This window comes from Micromesistius poutassou (assembly GCF_964030765.1).
Source record: "Micromesistius poutassou genome assembly, chromosome: 20".
Taxonomy (NCBI): Eukaryota; Metazoa; Chordata; class Actinopteri; order Gadiformes; family Gadidae; genus Micromesistius; species Micromesistius poutassou.
Window position 1 is genome coordinate 11,314,816 of NC_140290.1, and position 13,194 is coordinate 11,328,009.

The 13,194-nt window shown below is 49.0% G+C and overlaps 1 protein-coding gene across 1 annotated transcript in view; it reads left to right on the plus strand.

Annotated features, from left to right (window-relative positions):
- Window positions 1–13,194, plus strand: part of csmd2 (CUB and Sushi multiple domains 2) — a gene marked incomplete at its 5' end in the record, with an annotated part of 216,943 nt that overhangs the window by 180,386 nt on the left and 23,363 nt on the right. Inside the window, 8 exon segments of the mRNA XM_084484866.1 lie at window positions 3,028–3,216; window positions 4,532–4,717; window positions 5,424–5,618; window positions 5,924–6,097; window positions 6,444–6,617; window positions 6,810–6,983; window positions 10,666–10,854; window positions 11,410–11,583. Of these exon segments, the coding sequence (XP_084340992.1) occupies window positions 3,028–3,216; window positions 4,532–4,717; window positions 5,424–5,618; window positions 5,924–6,097; window positions 6,444–6,617; window positions 6,810–6,983; window positions 10,666–10,854; window positions 11,410–11,583 (1,455 nt within the window).

The window sequence follows — 13,194 nt, forward strand, 5'->3', positions numbered from 1 at the left end:
TCAACACCGCTGTCTGCCCCGCGGCTAATACCGTCCCCAGCCGCCTACCCCCTCATCCGCCCACCTTTTACCAAAAAGCCCCCCCCCATCTGTTTTTCTCCACAGCTGGACGTTTTTACAGGCCTAGTCTGCCCCTCACACCACCATCATCACCACCACATCATCACTGCCAACCACCACCCACGGCCATCATCACCACCACATCATCACTACCAACCACCAACCACTGCCAATATCCCCACCTCCGTCATCACTACCAACCACCCACCCACGGCGAACATCACCACCACATCATCACTACCAACCACCACCCACCGCCATCATCACCACCAACCATCAGCATCATCACCACCATCACCACCATCATCCCCACTAACCCCGTCAACACAACCAACCACCAACTACCGGCCCCAACATCCACACCAACCACTTGCTTGCCTACACCATTGTCATCACCCCGTCCTTTAGATTCCTCTGCCTCCATCATATTTCTATTCCTGCCCCGGTGGCTGATGTCTCACCACGCTAAGCCACAGATGGACAGAAGAGACATCTCACCAGCCCACATGTCACCGGGGCCAAGGTGGAGTTGGAAGCCGTCTGCAGGGATGGATTAGCCTGGGACCCAGACCAATCTGCACAGCTCATGGTTTATTTGCTCTGGCAGATGGTCTAGCCCCCCTCCCATTCAGATGGATTTCCAGCAGACCTGACCCCGGATTGGACCATTCAGAACCGTTTATCTAATAGTGGGCAGGTTCAGTGAGAGGATTGCACAAAACAAGCATTTTCATAAAACGACAAAAATGGCTCCCGCTGGTCTGTTGAATCCGCTTTTGCGAGTTTTAAACTAACTGAACGGTATATATATATATATATATATATATCGATTGCACTTGCGCTTTTGTTGGTAAGAATTATGTGTTCGCTGTACTTTGGATAGGATTTGTTTAAAGTTTTGCTCAGCGCTATGTCACATGTTTTGATGCTCTGATCGGTTGTAGGCCGATCAAATTGTAGCTTTTGATCATGCCCCTTGGAAATCGAAAGTGAACTGAGAAGTTCAAGACCAACACGTGTTTGGGAATTGGTCCGCCCGATGTCAGGCTATGTGTGGATTGGTTGGAAGTACAGGGATAACAGATGGTGTGGGAGATCCTACATCTACAGCTGCGTTCTCTATCAATCCACCACCTCCCTCCTCCACTCACCCACCTCTCTCTCTCTCTCTCTCTCTCTCTCTCTCTCTCTCTCTCTCTGAAACTGATGAAATGTCTTCATCAGCAATCCCCATCTCATCTTTCCCCATCTCTGACTGAATTTTTTTCCTTCCACGTCACTCACTCGCCTCATTTAGATGTGCGTTCAACCCCGTCCTCCCCAAAGACCTGTTGAAGATTCTCTCCTCCAACTGTCTGTCTCTCTCTCTTGGCTGTTTGTCTGCCTGTCTCTCAGTGGGTCTGGCTATCCCGCTCCAGTTTTTTCCTCTGTTAATCTTTGTCTCTCTCTCTCTCTCTCTCTCTCCTTGTCTCTCCCTCACTCCATTGAAGCCACACATGCCCCCAACACACACACAAACACACACACACACACACACACACACACACACACACACACACACACACACACACACACACACACACCGAGATCGCCCCTCCCTTCCTTCCCCATTTTCCTCTCTATTATCCATTTCAATCCATTTGCCTGGTGACACAAGAGTCTGCTTCCCCCCCTGCGTCAGAAGGGCCTGATTGCAGAAGGGACGGGCTGTTCCTTCCACAGACAGAAGCAGACAGATGGAGAGACAGAGCTGGGAAGAGAGGGAGAGAACGAGTGAGGAGAAGTGAAGGAGCGTGCTGGTCCTCTGGGGTGCCTCCACGGATGTCATTTACGCTGACTGACGGAGGAAGAGCGTGCCAGACAAACCCCACCGCCGCCACCACCGTTCTAGATGGTGGTGTGCCACAACACAACAGCAAGGCTGTAAACATCCGGTTGTTTTGAAGATATAAGCCTCAGAATAAGTCTAAGTCCTATTCTAGTGAACGTCACGGCGGTACAGTCATGACAGCTGATGGTTTGTTAAAGGGTCAAGGCACCATGTCGGTTCAGGATTCCTTTTGAACCGGGCACTGCAAAGGATCGCCAAGGTGATGAACGACCCCCTGTGAAGGAAATGTTCCAACGCCAATGATAGGTTTATCCAATGTTTCCCTGAACAGTACCAAAATTGGTCCAAACAGAGGGTTTTTCATTTTTGTGTTCCTCTGCATCTCAATTGAACAAGTTATAACTCTGTAAAAAGGCTGGCTTTTGTTCAGGTGACAACGTTGATGGCTGATACATTTAGTTGTTGTCTGTGCCTGGCGCTCGCATGCCCGACCCGACCATAGTAAGGTTTTCATTTTGAGGACGTGGGCGATTTTGGGCAGAATTTGCATTTTTATAGAGATGTAATGTGGTCCTACAGATTAAGTGTAATGGATGGCATGCTTTAACACGTCCTTGTCCTCCAAGCATCCTATTATACACCCCCTCACACACACACACACACACACACACACACACACACACACACACACACACACACACACACACACACACACAGACACAGACACCCTGGTGCTCTTAATGTCTCACTGGCCCTGAGCATATCACAAGAATGGCATAGTTTTTCCTAGTCCTTAAAAATGTGGTGCTCTGTCCCTTCATGTTGGCGAATTCAAGGTACATTTGCAAGACATTCATATCTCATTAAATTCCCTCTTTTTCCTTTCAATTTTCTTTGACCTTTGCTCATTTTGATCTCACAGTCATCATTGCTAATTAAAATAAGATCCGGGCACGGAGACTTTAATTAATGTTGGGCCTTTTCTGTCTTGCCACCCAAGACAGGAAGACAGGCGGTGTCCTCTGTAATATTATACCTCGAACGCATTAACATAATCCTCCTTCCATATTCAAAGTCTGACCGAAAATCTGTCGCCGTATCGCGATCGACAAAGCATGTTCTTTTCTCTCCCACAGCCGCTTACTGCAGCCCTCCCAGAAACCCCTTCAACGGCACGGTGCACAGCCTGACCGGCACCAAGCTGGGCAGCACCCTGCGCTTCAGCTGCGACCAGGGCTTCCGCCTGGTGGGCCAGAGCAGTGCCACCTGCACCCGCAACCAGCAGAGCATCTACCTGTGGAACGCCCCGGTGCCGCTCTGCCAAGGTAAACTGGGAGGGAAGGCCGACCCCCCCCCCCCCCCCCCCCGTGGCCGGACAGGGGTCAAAGCGGGAGCAGGAGAATAAGCGTTGTGGAAGAAGAAGTGCTGCTCCGTGAGCTATCTGCCCCCCCCCTGCATGTTGTTGACCTTTAGCGCGGTTGACAGCGCACATATTTGCGGAAGCTGCGAATATGTCTTCCTAATCTCGTCTTAATAAAGTTGACGGTTGAGACTTATGTCACACACTGCTGACTGCACAGGGGGAGGGGGGGGGCGAGGGGGATAAAGGACTCTTGCAGCTGACGCTTTTGTTTTCAATGCCAACCGCGAGACGACAATCTGTTTCAGTACATTGTTCTGGCATTATAAAGATCACAGCAGTGTACGATTATTATGATGCACCCATAAGTGAGAATAACAGCCCCGCATTTTGCGCCAGACTACTATGTTTACTGGTGCTCAACCGCTGAATTTAATCGTTTGTAGTGATTTCCATGAGATGCAAAGTCTTTATCGAGTAAAAACCTCAGAGGTAATCTTAGGGGGTAGACTCGGTGGCCCGATGCTAATGCGCTAACCACGTGTGCGCTAACCCCGTAGCCAATGCGCCTCGTAGAAACTCTATTGTTCCGGTTGTTTTCCACCTTGCAGTCCTCAGATACATGTTATTGCATTTCTCTTTCAAGCCTCTTTCCTATCTCTCTCTACTTTCTGGTCCAAAAAGGCATAAAACGACTATACAAATATGTATATATGTAAATATGTATTGATCAAATAAATTAAAAGAAGATCATCTGACGAGAACAAGTTAACAAGAAAGATGGGCTCATGCCAAAAAACCAAGTGTGTCACATGTAGCGTCCTGGTGTGTAAACCATCCACCATACCGACAATACCTGAGGAAAAAGGGCGTCCGTTCTGCAGTTGGTCGGGGACCCATTCACAGTCTGGTCAACACAGCAGCAGGTGCTCTCCAGCACAAAAATACCCGCTCTGGCTCTGGAGTTCAGTATTTACCATCAGGCGTATCGGAATGAAGCCGATGTTTTCCGCGCAGCACCGTCTTGTGTATTCAAACAGCAGGTGTGCCTCCATACTGGGATTGGTGGGGGGGGGGGGAGTGAACTCTGGGTACAATGCTAGTTTATTAGTATGGAGCTCCCTTCCTAGAAAAACAAAGCCATTTTTCCCCAACGCAGATGTTTTCAATTTGGAATCAAACGGTCGGAAAAAACAAACCCCCTACTTCAAACAACAACACAAATTAAAAAGGTATATTTACTCTCTCTCTCTCTCTCTCTCTCTCTCTCTCTTCCCCAGTGCTGTCCTGCGGGATGCCCGTGCCGCCGGTCAACGGCAGCATCTCGGGCCAGGACTTCACCCTGGGAGCCAGAGCCCAGTACCAGTGCAACCCCGGCTTCAGGCTCGCCGGGCCCATCACCACCTCGGTGGTCTGCCAGGAGTCCGGGAGGTGGAGCGCCATCGAGGCCCCGCCCAGATGCATGCGTGAGTGTTCCTCACGCCCACAGGAACGCACTGACACTGCTGCATGCCGTCAGCGCTAGGTTCCAATCTCTGCTGTGCTTCGCCAAAAAACGTTAATTTTTTTTTTTTTACATTAAAACCAATCGACGTACAAAGAACGATGTGCATATTCATGGGAGCAAGTGGTGGAGTTTAAGCTGGCGTTCGCCATCGAGCATTAGCGATTTCTTTAGTTTTTGACAGCGCCGTCTGACGCATTGCGTCCGTTGGCCGTGGAGATCCGTCCATTGATTATTGAGGCAGCGTTTCCCAGCTGAATGAAAAAGTAATTCAGGTGGAGCAGGGCATTTGTACAGAATGTACTGATGCTTAGCAAATGATGTGTCTTTAAATGTAGGAATGTAGAATTGTAGAATTAGTCCACAGCTAATTAAGCTTTTCATAGACGTGTAAATACAGACGTGCATATATATTTATTACTAAAATAAGTATCCCAGACCATATTCTAGAGTATATAGAGCATATATACAGTGATCATTAATATGAATTGCTTTTAAGATGGAGCATCTCATAAATAAATCATCTCAGGAAACCCATGCATAGTCACATGATCGATTGAAACATGCATAGACATTATGTAAATGATGATATATATACAGTCTACTCCCCTGCATACAAGATACAGTTTTCAGTGTGCTGTCCTGTGGTTTAATGTCCATCCCTTTAGCGGGTTCCTGCCAGGACATCAGCCACTCTGCCGTGGATCACGGAAGATGGAGACTCATCTACGGCACTCAAAACCAATATGATGCCATCATGATGCTCATCTGCGACCTGGGATATTACTACAGGGGTCGAAGGGTCATCCGTTGCCAGGCCAACAGCACCTGGGACTACCCAGATCCTCGGCCAGCCTGCAAGAGTGAGTGTGATCCACACAAGCCACAAAATGGAATACGCTTTGATTGATGCGTCATCCAAACAGTACCAATATGCATTCACTTCAAAACAATTTTCTCTGCAAACTCATAATGCATACAAATGGCTTTAATAACTTCCAAGTGCACATCGACTGTGGCCGTTCCACAATAGATGATCGATCAATAAGAAGACATGATTGATTCTGTTATTCCACAAGTCGACTCTCTTTCTGTCTCTCTCTCTCTCTCTCTCTCTCTCTCTCTCTCTCTCTCTCTCTCTCTCTCTCTCTCTCTCTCTCTCGCCCAGTCATCGCCTGCGGGGACCTGGGCACGCCACCGAACGGACACAAGATCGGAACGCTGACGGTGTACGGAGCCACGGCCATCTTCTCCTGCAACACGGGCTACACCCTGGTGGGCTCGCGGGTGCGGGAGTGCATGTCCAACGGCCTCTGGAGTGGATCCCAGGTCCAGTGCCTGGGTGAGATCCGCAGGATGGTACCGCTGCCGGGTTATGCTTTATCGTGTGTGCCACCAAAAGGGGAAAAACGCTGTTTTCGCTGCCAGTTACTATTTAGTCATTTACCAGATGGTGTCCGAAGTGACTCACATAAAAAATAAACATTTAGATTCATTAATGAGCCGGCGGTTCCCCCCCCCCCCCATCCTGCTGGGAGTCACGTACCATATTGTTTTTGCCGGGGCACACATTTAAAAACCAGCCGCGCAAGGGGCCGCTGTGCAGAGCGCTCGCCATGTGTCTGTGTGTCACCTCAGGGCTAATGTGAACAGCTGACGATATAACACTCTAACTGTGTCTCCTAAAGCGGGCCACTGTGGAAACCCCGAGCCCATCGTGAATGGCCAGATCAACGGGGAGAACTACAACTACCGGGGCAGCGTGGTGTACCAGTGCAACCCGGGCTTCCGTCTCATCGGGGTGTCGGTGCGCATCTGTGAACAGGACCACCGCTGGTCCGGAAACACCCCCGTCTGTGTCCGTAAGTCGTCCCCCACACCCCCCACACCAAATTAAAAATGACTACTCTAACGATGTTTCGGGTCACGATCCGAACTCTTCATCCAGGTTTACATCCGGAAAAATATGGCAAAGCAAGTAATCTATAATAATGCTAATACTAAAATATGATTTATTTTCTCCTCCCACTTCTTCCTTTGTGTCCCTTTGATAGCCATCACGTGTGGTCACCCGGGCAACCCCACCTTCGGCCTGACCCAGGGCACCCAGTTCAACCTGAATGACGCCGTGCGCTTCGTGTGCAACACGGGATATGTCCTGCACGGGACGGGCAAGTCCTCCTGCCAGGCCAACGGGCAGTGGAGCAACGCGCTCCCCAGGTGTAAAAGTAAGAGTGTGATTGCATTTTTTTTCTGTCCGTGTGTGGGCTAGGACACAAAGCCAAGCGATGGGAATTTGAATTTGACGCCGCTGGTTGTGTGCTCTCGCCTAATGGTGCCTTCCCCCTTACGTGGTATGTTTCATATATCGCACACCTTTGGAGTGAAGTCATTGGAATACAGTGTGGAGTTTTTATATTCCATATACCGAATGCCGAAACCAGCAATGGCAACTGACTGCGCTAAATGAAGTGACTGTGCTTCTATAAAAGGACAGAATCCCTGTGTGGGTATCGGGTATGTTTCTGAAGTGTGGGCGGGCGGGTAGGTAGATTACCCTCCCCACACAAGGTCACGTCCTCCTCCTCCTGCATTAACCGAGACGAACAGAATCATCCGGGCGAGCGGGAAACGAGTGGATGGAGACAACCCAGAGGGAGGAGGAAGGGTTTAAAAAGAGCATATTAGTGGAAATTCAAACCGGGAGAAAAAAAAACAAAGACGGCGGCAGGATGATTTAATTACCTGTTCTGAACCCGAACAAGGTCTGCGAGGGCTTCTAGGTTAATATTTATTTGATGCGGTCCCTCCCCAGCTGGGGCCCGCATTATTGTGCCCCAAAGCTGGCTGGGGCCTGTCAGAGAAACAAAACTAAGGTAATAACAATAAAGAACGGGGACGAAAAAGCAATTGCCGGGGTCCTTGAGCAGAGAGAGCGAGCGAGCGGACCTCTGAGACGACGTGCCTCCTAATTTGAACTCGGGTTCTGAATCACACGCTGCATTTTTTTTTCGCAGGGAGGGGAAGTGCCCCGCAAACTTCACAGTTTGGAGCAGATTCATACTTTATTTTGTTTTTGTTCCGAGTTGTTTAACGTTAAGAGACGTGTCCGGGCACCTGTGTGGGCTCTAAAGCCCAATCGCTGAAGCGCAAGAGTTTGTGCTGCTACGAGGTCCAGTGAACGGGTCCAATGAGGCATCGCCTTATAACCTTGTTTCACATGAGGGCGTTTTGGGGGGCGGGTGGGGCTTTTGGCCTTCTGTTTGCGTGTAAAAAGTTCGGAAAATATCAGAGAGTCTCTGAGATAGTCTGTGTCAGCTGAGTGTATTCAGAGCCGGCAACGCATTAGCAGATGAGATTTCCCTTCCCAGACGACGTATTCCTAAAACCGCTCTGCGGCTGTAGACACCATATTAGCATTGGCCTCGTTGCCATGCCGATGCTGACTTCCAGATGCGTTTGGACTGTGTGGAAGTGTGCGGCTGTGTGTGTGTGTGTGTGTGTGTGCTCGCGCACGCGTGAGTGAGTGGGCTTGCGAGGATTTGCGTGGATGTTTTGATAGCGTATTATACTCTTGTGTTGCCGCGCAGGGAAGCGTAAGCTGCTTATAGGTCCCCCTTTTTTTTTGCGTCAATCACATTTATCACCTTAATTACTGTAATTCAAGCCCCGCTCGACAGCCGCGTTGAAGTGCGCCCGCGCACACTCCCCGTGTCCTGACTCTGAACCGTCGCTTACCTCTTTGGTCGACAAAAAAAGAAACACAAAATCCCAAAACATGAAGTGCCAGGAGAAAAAGACATCAGCACGATTCATCGACTCCGACGTCTTCCCGCTCACTCTCCCTTCATGTCGTGCGAGACGCTCGCGGAACACAAAACGTCAGACGTTCAGTTTTTTTTAAGATGGCCCCTTTGTAAACAATGGCCCTTTTTTCTTTGGCTTCTGCTGGCATCCCGGTAAGTGAAGGCACACACGTGGAAAACAATACAACAATGGAAGGAATAGACACATGTGACATCTCCCTTAGCGGCTGTTTGGGAAGAACAGTGAGAGGGGGGAGAAGGGGCAGACAAAAATATAAATTCCGCTCCAATTTTCTTTTACCCACATTATCTGTTAACAGTGCCCCCCCCCTTCCTGACACATTCTGTTTGAGGTGAGCGGGTTTGGTTGACGGTAGGAACGGTGTGTGAGGTTCTGCGTACGCTTTGACTAAGACATGCTAAGCTCTTGTGCTGACTCGTGTACTTAAAAAAATTAAAAAATAGAGTGCCTTGGCTTTGCCTGGTAGCGCGGCAAAAAAGTTTACAATGACGGCACCGCGAGTCACCTGGCTCTCCGACTGGCTCTCTGACTGGAAGGAATCCATTAAAGCGGGTAATTGAGAGGTGATTTAGCCCCGCGACAGCCCAGAGAGTGCTTTTAGTCACATAAGTATACAATGGCTTAATTTTTTGGCTGAAGGGAACGAACGGGCGGATGTGGGATTGGTGTAGGTGGGGGGGCGGAAGGGGGGGCTGGCTGGCTGGCAGGGCAAATGTCTACGTGGGCGCCTGAATGATGATGGTTTAATGGCCAAGTGCTAGATAGCTGCAGATGTCAGACACACGCACACATGCAAATGCACACACGCGTCACACGCACACACATATGCGTCACACGCACACACATATGCACACACACACGTCACACACACACACACACACGTCACACACACACACACACACACACGTTGGGGGCTGTGAATAGCCTGTACATTTCTCAGTAAATCATAATTGATTGGGGGGAGAAGAAGTGTTCACCTAACATCTAACCCATTGACAAGGTTGTGCCCAATGGAAAAAGAAATGCCATCCCATTTTCTCAAAGAGTACGTTGGCAGTTTTAGAGCTTTTACTTTCCGCTCCTCCTCTTCACTGAGCTCTCCAGCCATCTATCCATCTCTCACTCTTTCCCTTATCTCTCTCTGCCTATTTATCCCTCCTTCTTGCTCTCTTTCCCCTATCTCTCTCTTTCCCTCAGCCTTCATTCTCTCTCTCTCTCTCTCTCTCTCTCTCTCTCTCTCTCTCTCTCTCTCTCTCTCTCTCTCTCTCCAATCTTTCTCTTCATCTCACGCTTCTCCACTATCCCTTCCTCCTTCTCTATCTTTCTCTTTCTCTCTTTCTTGATCCCTCTCTATCTCTCTCTCCCTCTCTTTGCTAGCAAAAGATTGGATGGCAAGGTAGCAAATGTTTTGCTTCATAGTCTTATCCCATCTTCATTTGGACGGATGGAAGGGGGTGGATGGATGAAGGCGGGCCTGACAGCTGAAGGAGAGAGGAGAGGAGAGGAGGAGAGGGAGAGGGAGAGGTGGTTTGCGGGGGAGACGATTTTGGCAAATCTCACAGAGGGAGGAAGGATAGTGGATTTAGATAGGGGCCTGGCTGTTGTGGAAAAATGTAGGGCATGGTACGGCATCCCTTCAGAGTGAATCCAACACAAAGGATACAATATGGACGAGTGCTTTTGCTCGAGTACACCGTCTCTATACATTATTGTTATTTAATCCCTCTCTACCTCTCTCCTTCCTGATTCCACTGTTTTCTCTTTTCTCCCCCTCTTCCATTATCTCCTTTCCCTTATCCTCTCCCTCCTCCATCCCTAACCATCTCCTCCATGTCCTCCTTCACTGACAATCTCCTCGTCCTCCATCCCTAATCATCTCCTCATCCATCTCTAACCATCTCCTCATCCATCTCTAACCATCTCCTCCTCCATCCCTAACCATCTCCTCCTCCATCTCTAACCATCTCCTCCTCATCCTCAAATCTCTAACCATCTCCTCCTCCTCCTCCATCCCTAACTCTCTCCTCCTCCTTCTCCTCCACCCCTCTTCACCACCTCCTCCTCCTCCTCCTCCTCCTCCAGTCGTGAACTGCACGGAGCCCGGCCACGTGGACAACAGCGTGAGGCAGGTGGTGACCAGCGGGCCGCATCGCTACAGCTTCCAGACGGCCGTGTCGTACCGCTGCAACCCAGGCTACTACCTGCTGGGCACCAGCTCCATATCCTGCCAGGGGGACGGCACCTGGGACCGCTCGCTGCCCAAGTGCCTGCGTGAGTGTCCAGACTGCTTTTATCTCCTTCATTTCGGCCACTAGTGCCCTTCGAAAAAACGAATCGACAAGGTGGCGGCTGACAAGGGCATCAAGAGAGAGGGGGGAGGAGGATTGTTTGAAAAAAGTAATAGATTCCTGGCTGCTTCGTAACTTTTTTGAGGAGTTTTTATGCCACGTCGTTATGTTATAATGTCTTTATGGGCTCCGCCCGCCTACGTTGCCGTCGTTAATGGGGAAAATAAATTTTGGGTTTTCATGGAGTTGTTTGGATCATTGGCTGCGTTTATCATAGGATTTTCTAAAGCAAATGCGTTTCTCGTTTAACTGCCTTTTTTTGGTCACTAATGCTAATCTTTATGGAGCCCTGTAACCATTTGCAAGTCAACTTATGTACGTGTGCCTAACGAAAGACGAGGGCCGTTTCCGTGTCAGCCGAGCTCGTTGACACGATCACAGACCCATCGGCCATATAAGGTAGCGGCCCCATAACACTTATCGCCGGCTTGTATCCCGTGTACCGCCTCTGGTGTGTCTTGTCCCCCCCCCCGGACAGTGGTGCTGTGCGACCGGCCCAGCGTGCCCCCCTACGCCCAGATCTCCGGGGACCGCCGCACGGTGGGCTCTGTCATCCGCTTCGCCTGCATCGGCCAGCGCGTCGTCGTCGGCAACACCACGCGCATGTGCCAGCTGGACGGCCATTGGAGCGGATCGCTGCCACACTGCTCCGGTAAAAAAAAAAAAAAAAAAAAAGACAGGGAAATGCATCGTCTGGGCTCTCCTGGATAATATGTCTCGGAAACCATAAAAAAAACATGTGAACTTTATCTTTCCCAGATGGCGAAGTCAGTTAAAGACGATAAATGTTTTCCCCAGATTAAATGTTCGGTGAATGTGTCACTTTGTGCTGAAGGCCAGGGCTAACTTTGAGGTGAAGATCACCTTAGACATAATTAAAGGGTAAAAGAAGAGGAGGGAGTGGGATTGAGGCGGGGGTGAGTCCGGGAGGGGTGGAGTGTGTGTGCTCAGTTCATTAGAAATGCGAGCTACCTTCTGAACTTTGCTTCATTTCCCCCAACCTCTATTCAACCTCTTGCACCTTTAGTACTTGATTAATTCAGATGTAAAACCGCCCTCCCGTTGCACCCAAGACGCCCCTTGTAATTCCAGGGCCTGCAAATAAAAGGCTTTAGGGTGCTGGTGGGGGGGATGCGTTTGTTGGTAGGTGACAAGCTTAGAGGTAGACCCACAGAGTGCAGTCTAAGGCTTTCAAGGGCAAATCCCCTATAAAAACGATTCCATTGGCTCATATAGACCCAGGGATGGAAGGGAGGAGTCTCCGTTATAGTCGGTAGGTCTCCTATTACTTATAGCTTATAGACTTTAGCTCTTCCTCCACACAGACATACACACACACACGGCTTGCAAAGAATATTTCATACAAAATGTGTGTTTGATCGTCTAAGATCGTTTTCCTCCGTGTTAAGCCTATATGGTCAGTGGCAAACATTGAGTACATGTAAACATGTATAAACAGTCAAAGTATATATCGTACAAGGTGTGTGTGTGTGTGTGTGTGTGTGTGTGTGTGTGCGGTCATTTCCCTCCTCCATGTTAAGCCTACATGGTCAGGGGTAGAGCAAACAATGACCACATGTAAACATGTTTAAACAGTCGAAAGAAAAAGGGAAAGGGCCCAGGAGACTGGAGGCACGGTGGAGGAAAGAGCGACATCTCTGGACTATGGACTACGGAGTTGACACAGTTGTTGCACACACAGTCGATGCCTCTGGACCGTTCTCTTGCAAACACACACACACACACACACACACACACACACACACACACACACACACACACTTATGAACCGATGCAAGACGAGACAAGACAACAATAAACATTCATCCTGACAGTTTAATGTCACAATTCATGATGTTCATATATCCCGGAGATTGCTGGCTTTCTCTCTGTCGACTATAAAAGCCAGCTTCTCCTGCCCATCTCCCTCACTTCCTGAGCTAAGCGCTATTAAAGTTGTGTTCACTCTGAGCACTATAAATGCAGTATTGGAAAGCAATATGCAGGATCACTAAATGCCTTGTGATTATTTGGAACGGAGTCAACCAAGGTCTCCATCATAGTGCACACAAATTCAAATGAAGTCTCTATTTTGGTATACTTTATGTGTGTACATTGATCTAACATAATCGTAACGCTTAAAGTGGTGGCTATTTTCATGTTACCAGTACCGTTTTATATGAGCCTGACTTAATAGGAGAACGCCATCCATGTGGACAGGGAGTTATATATATATATATATATATATATATATATTTATCAA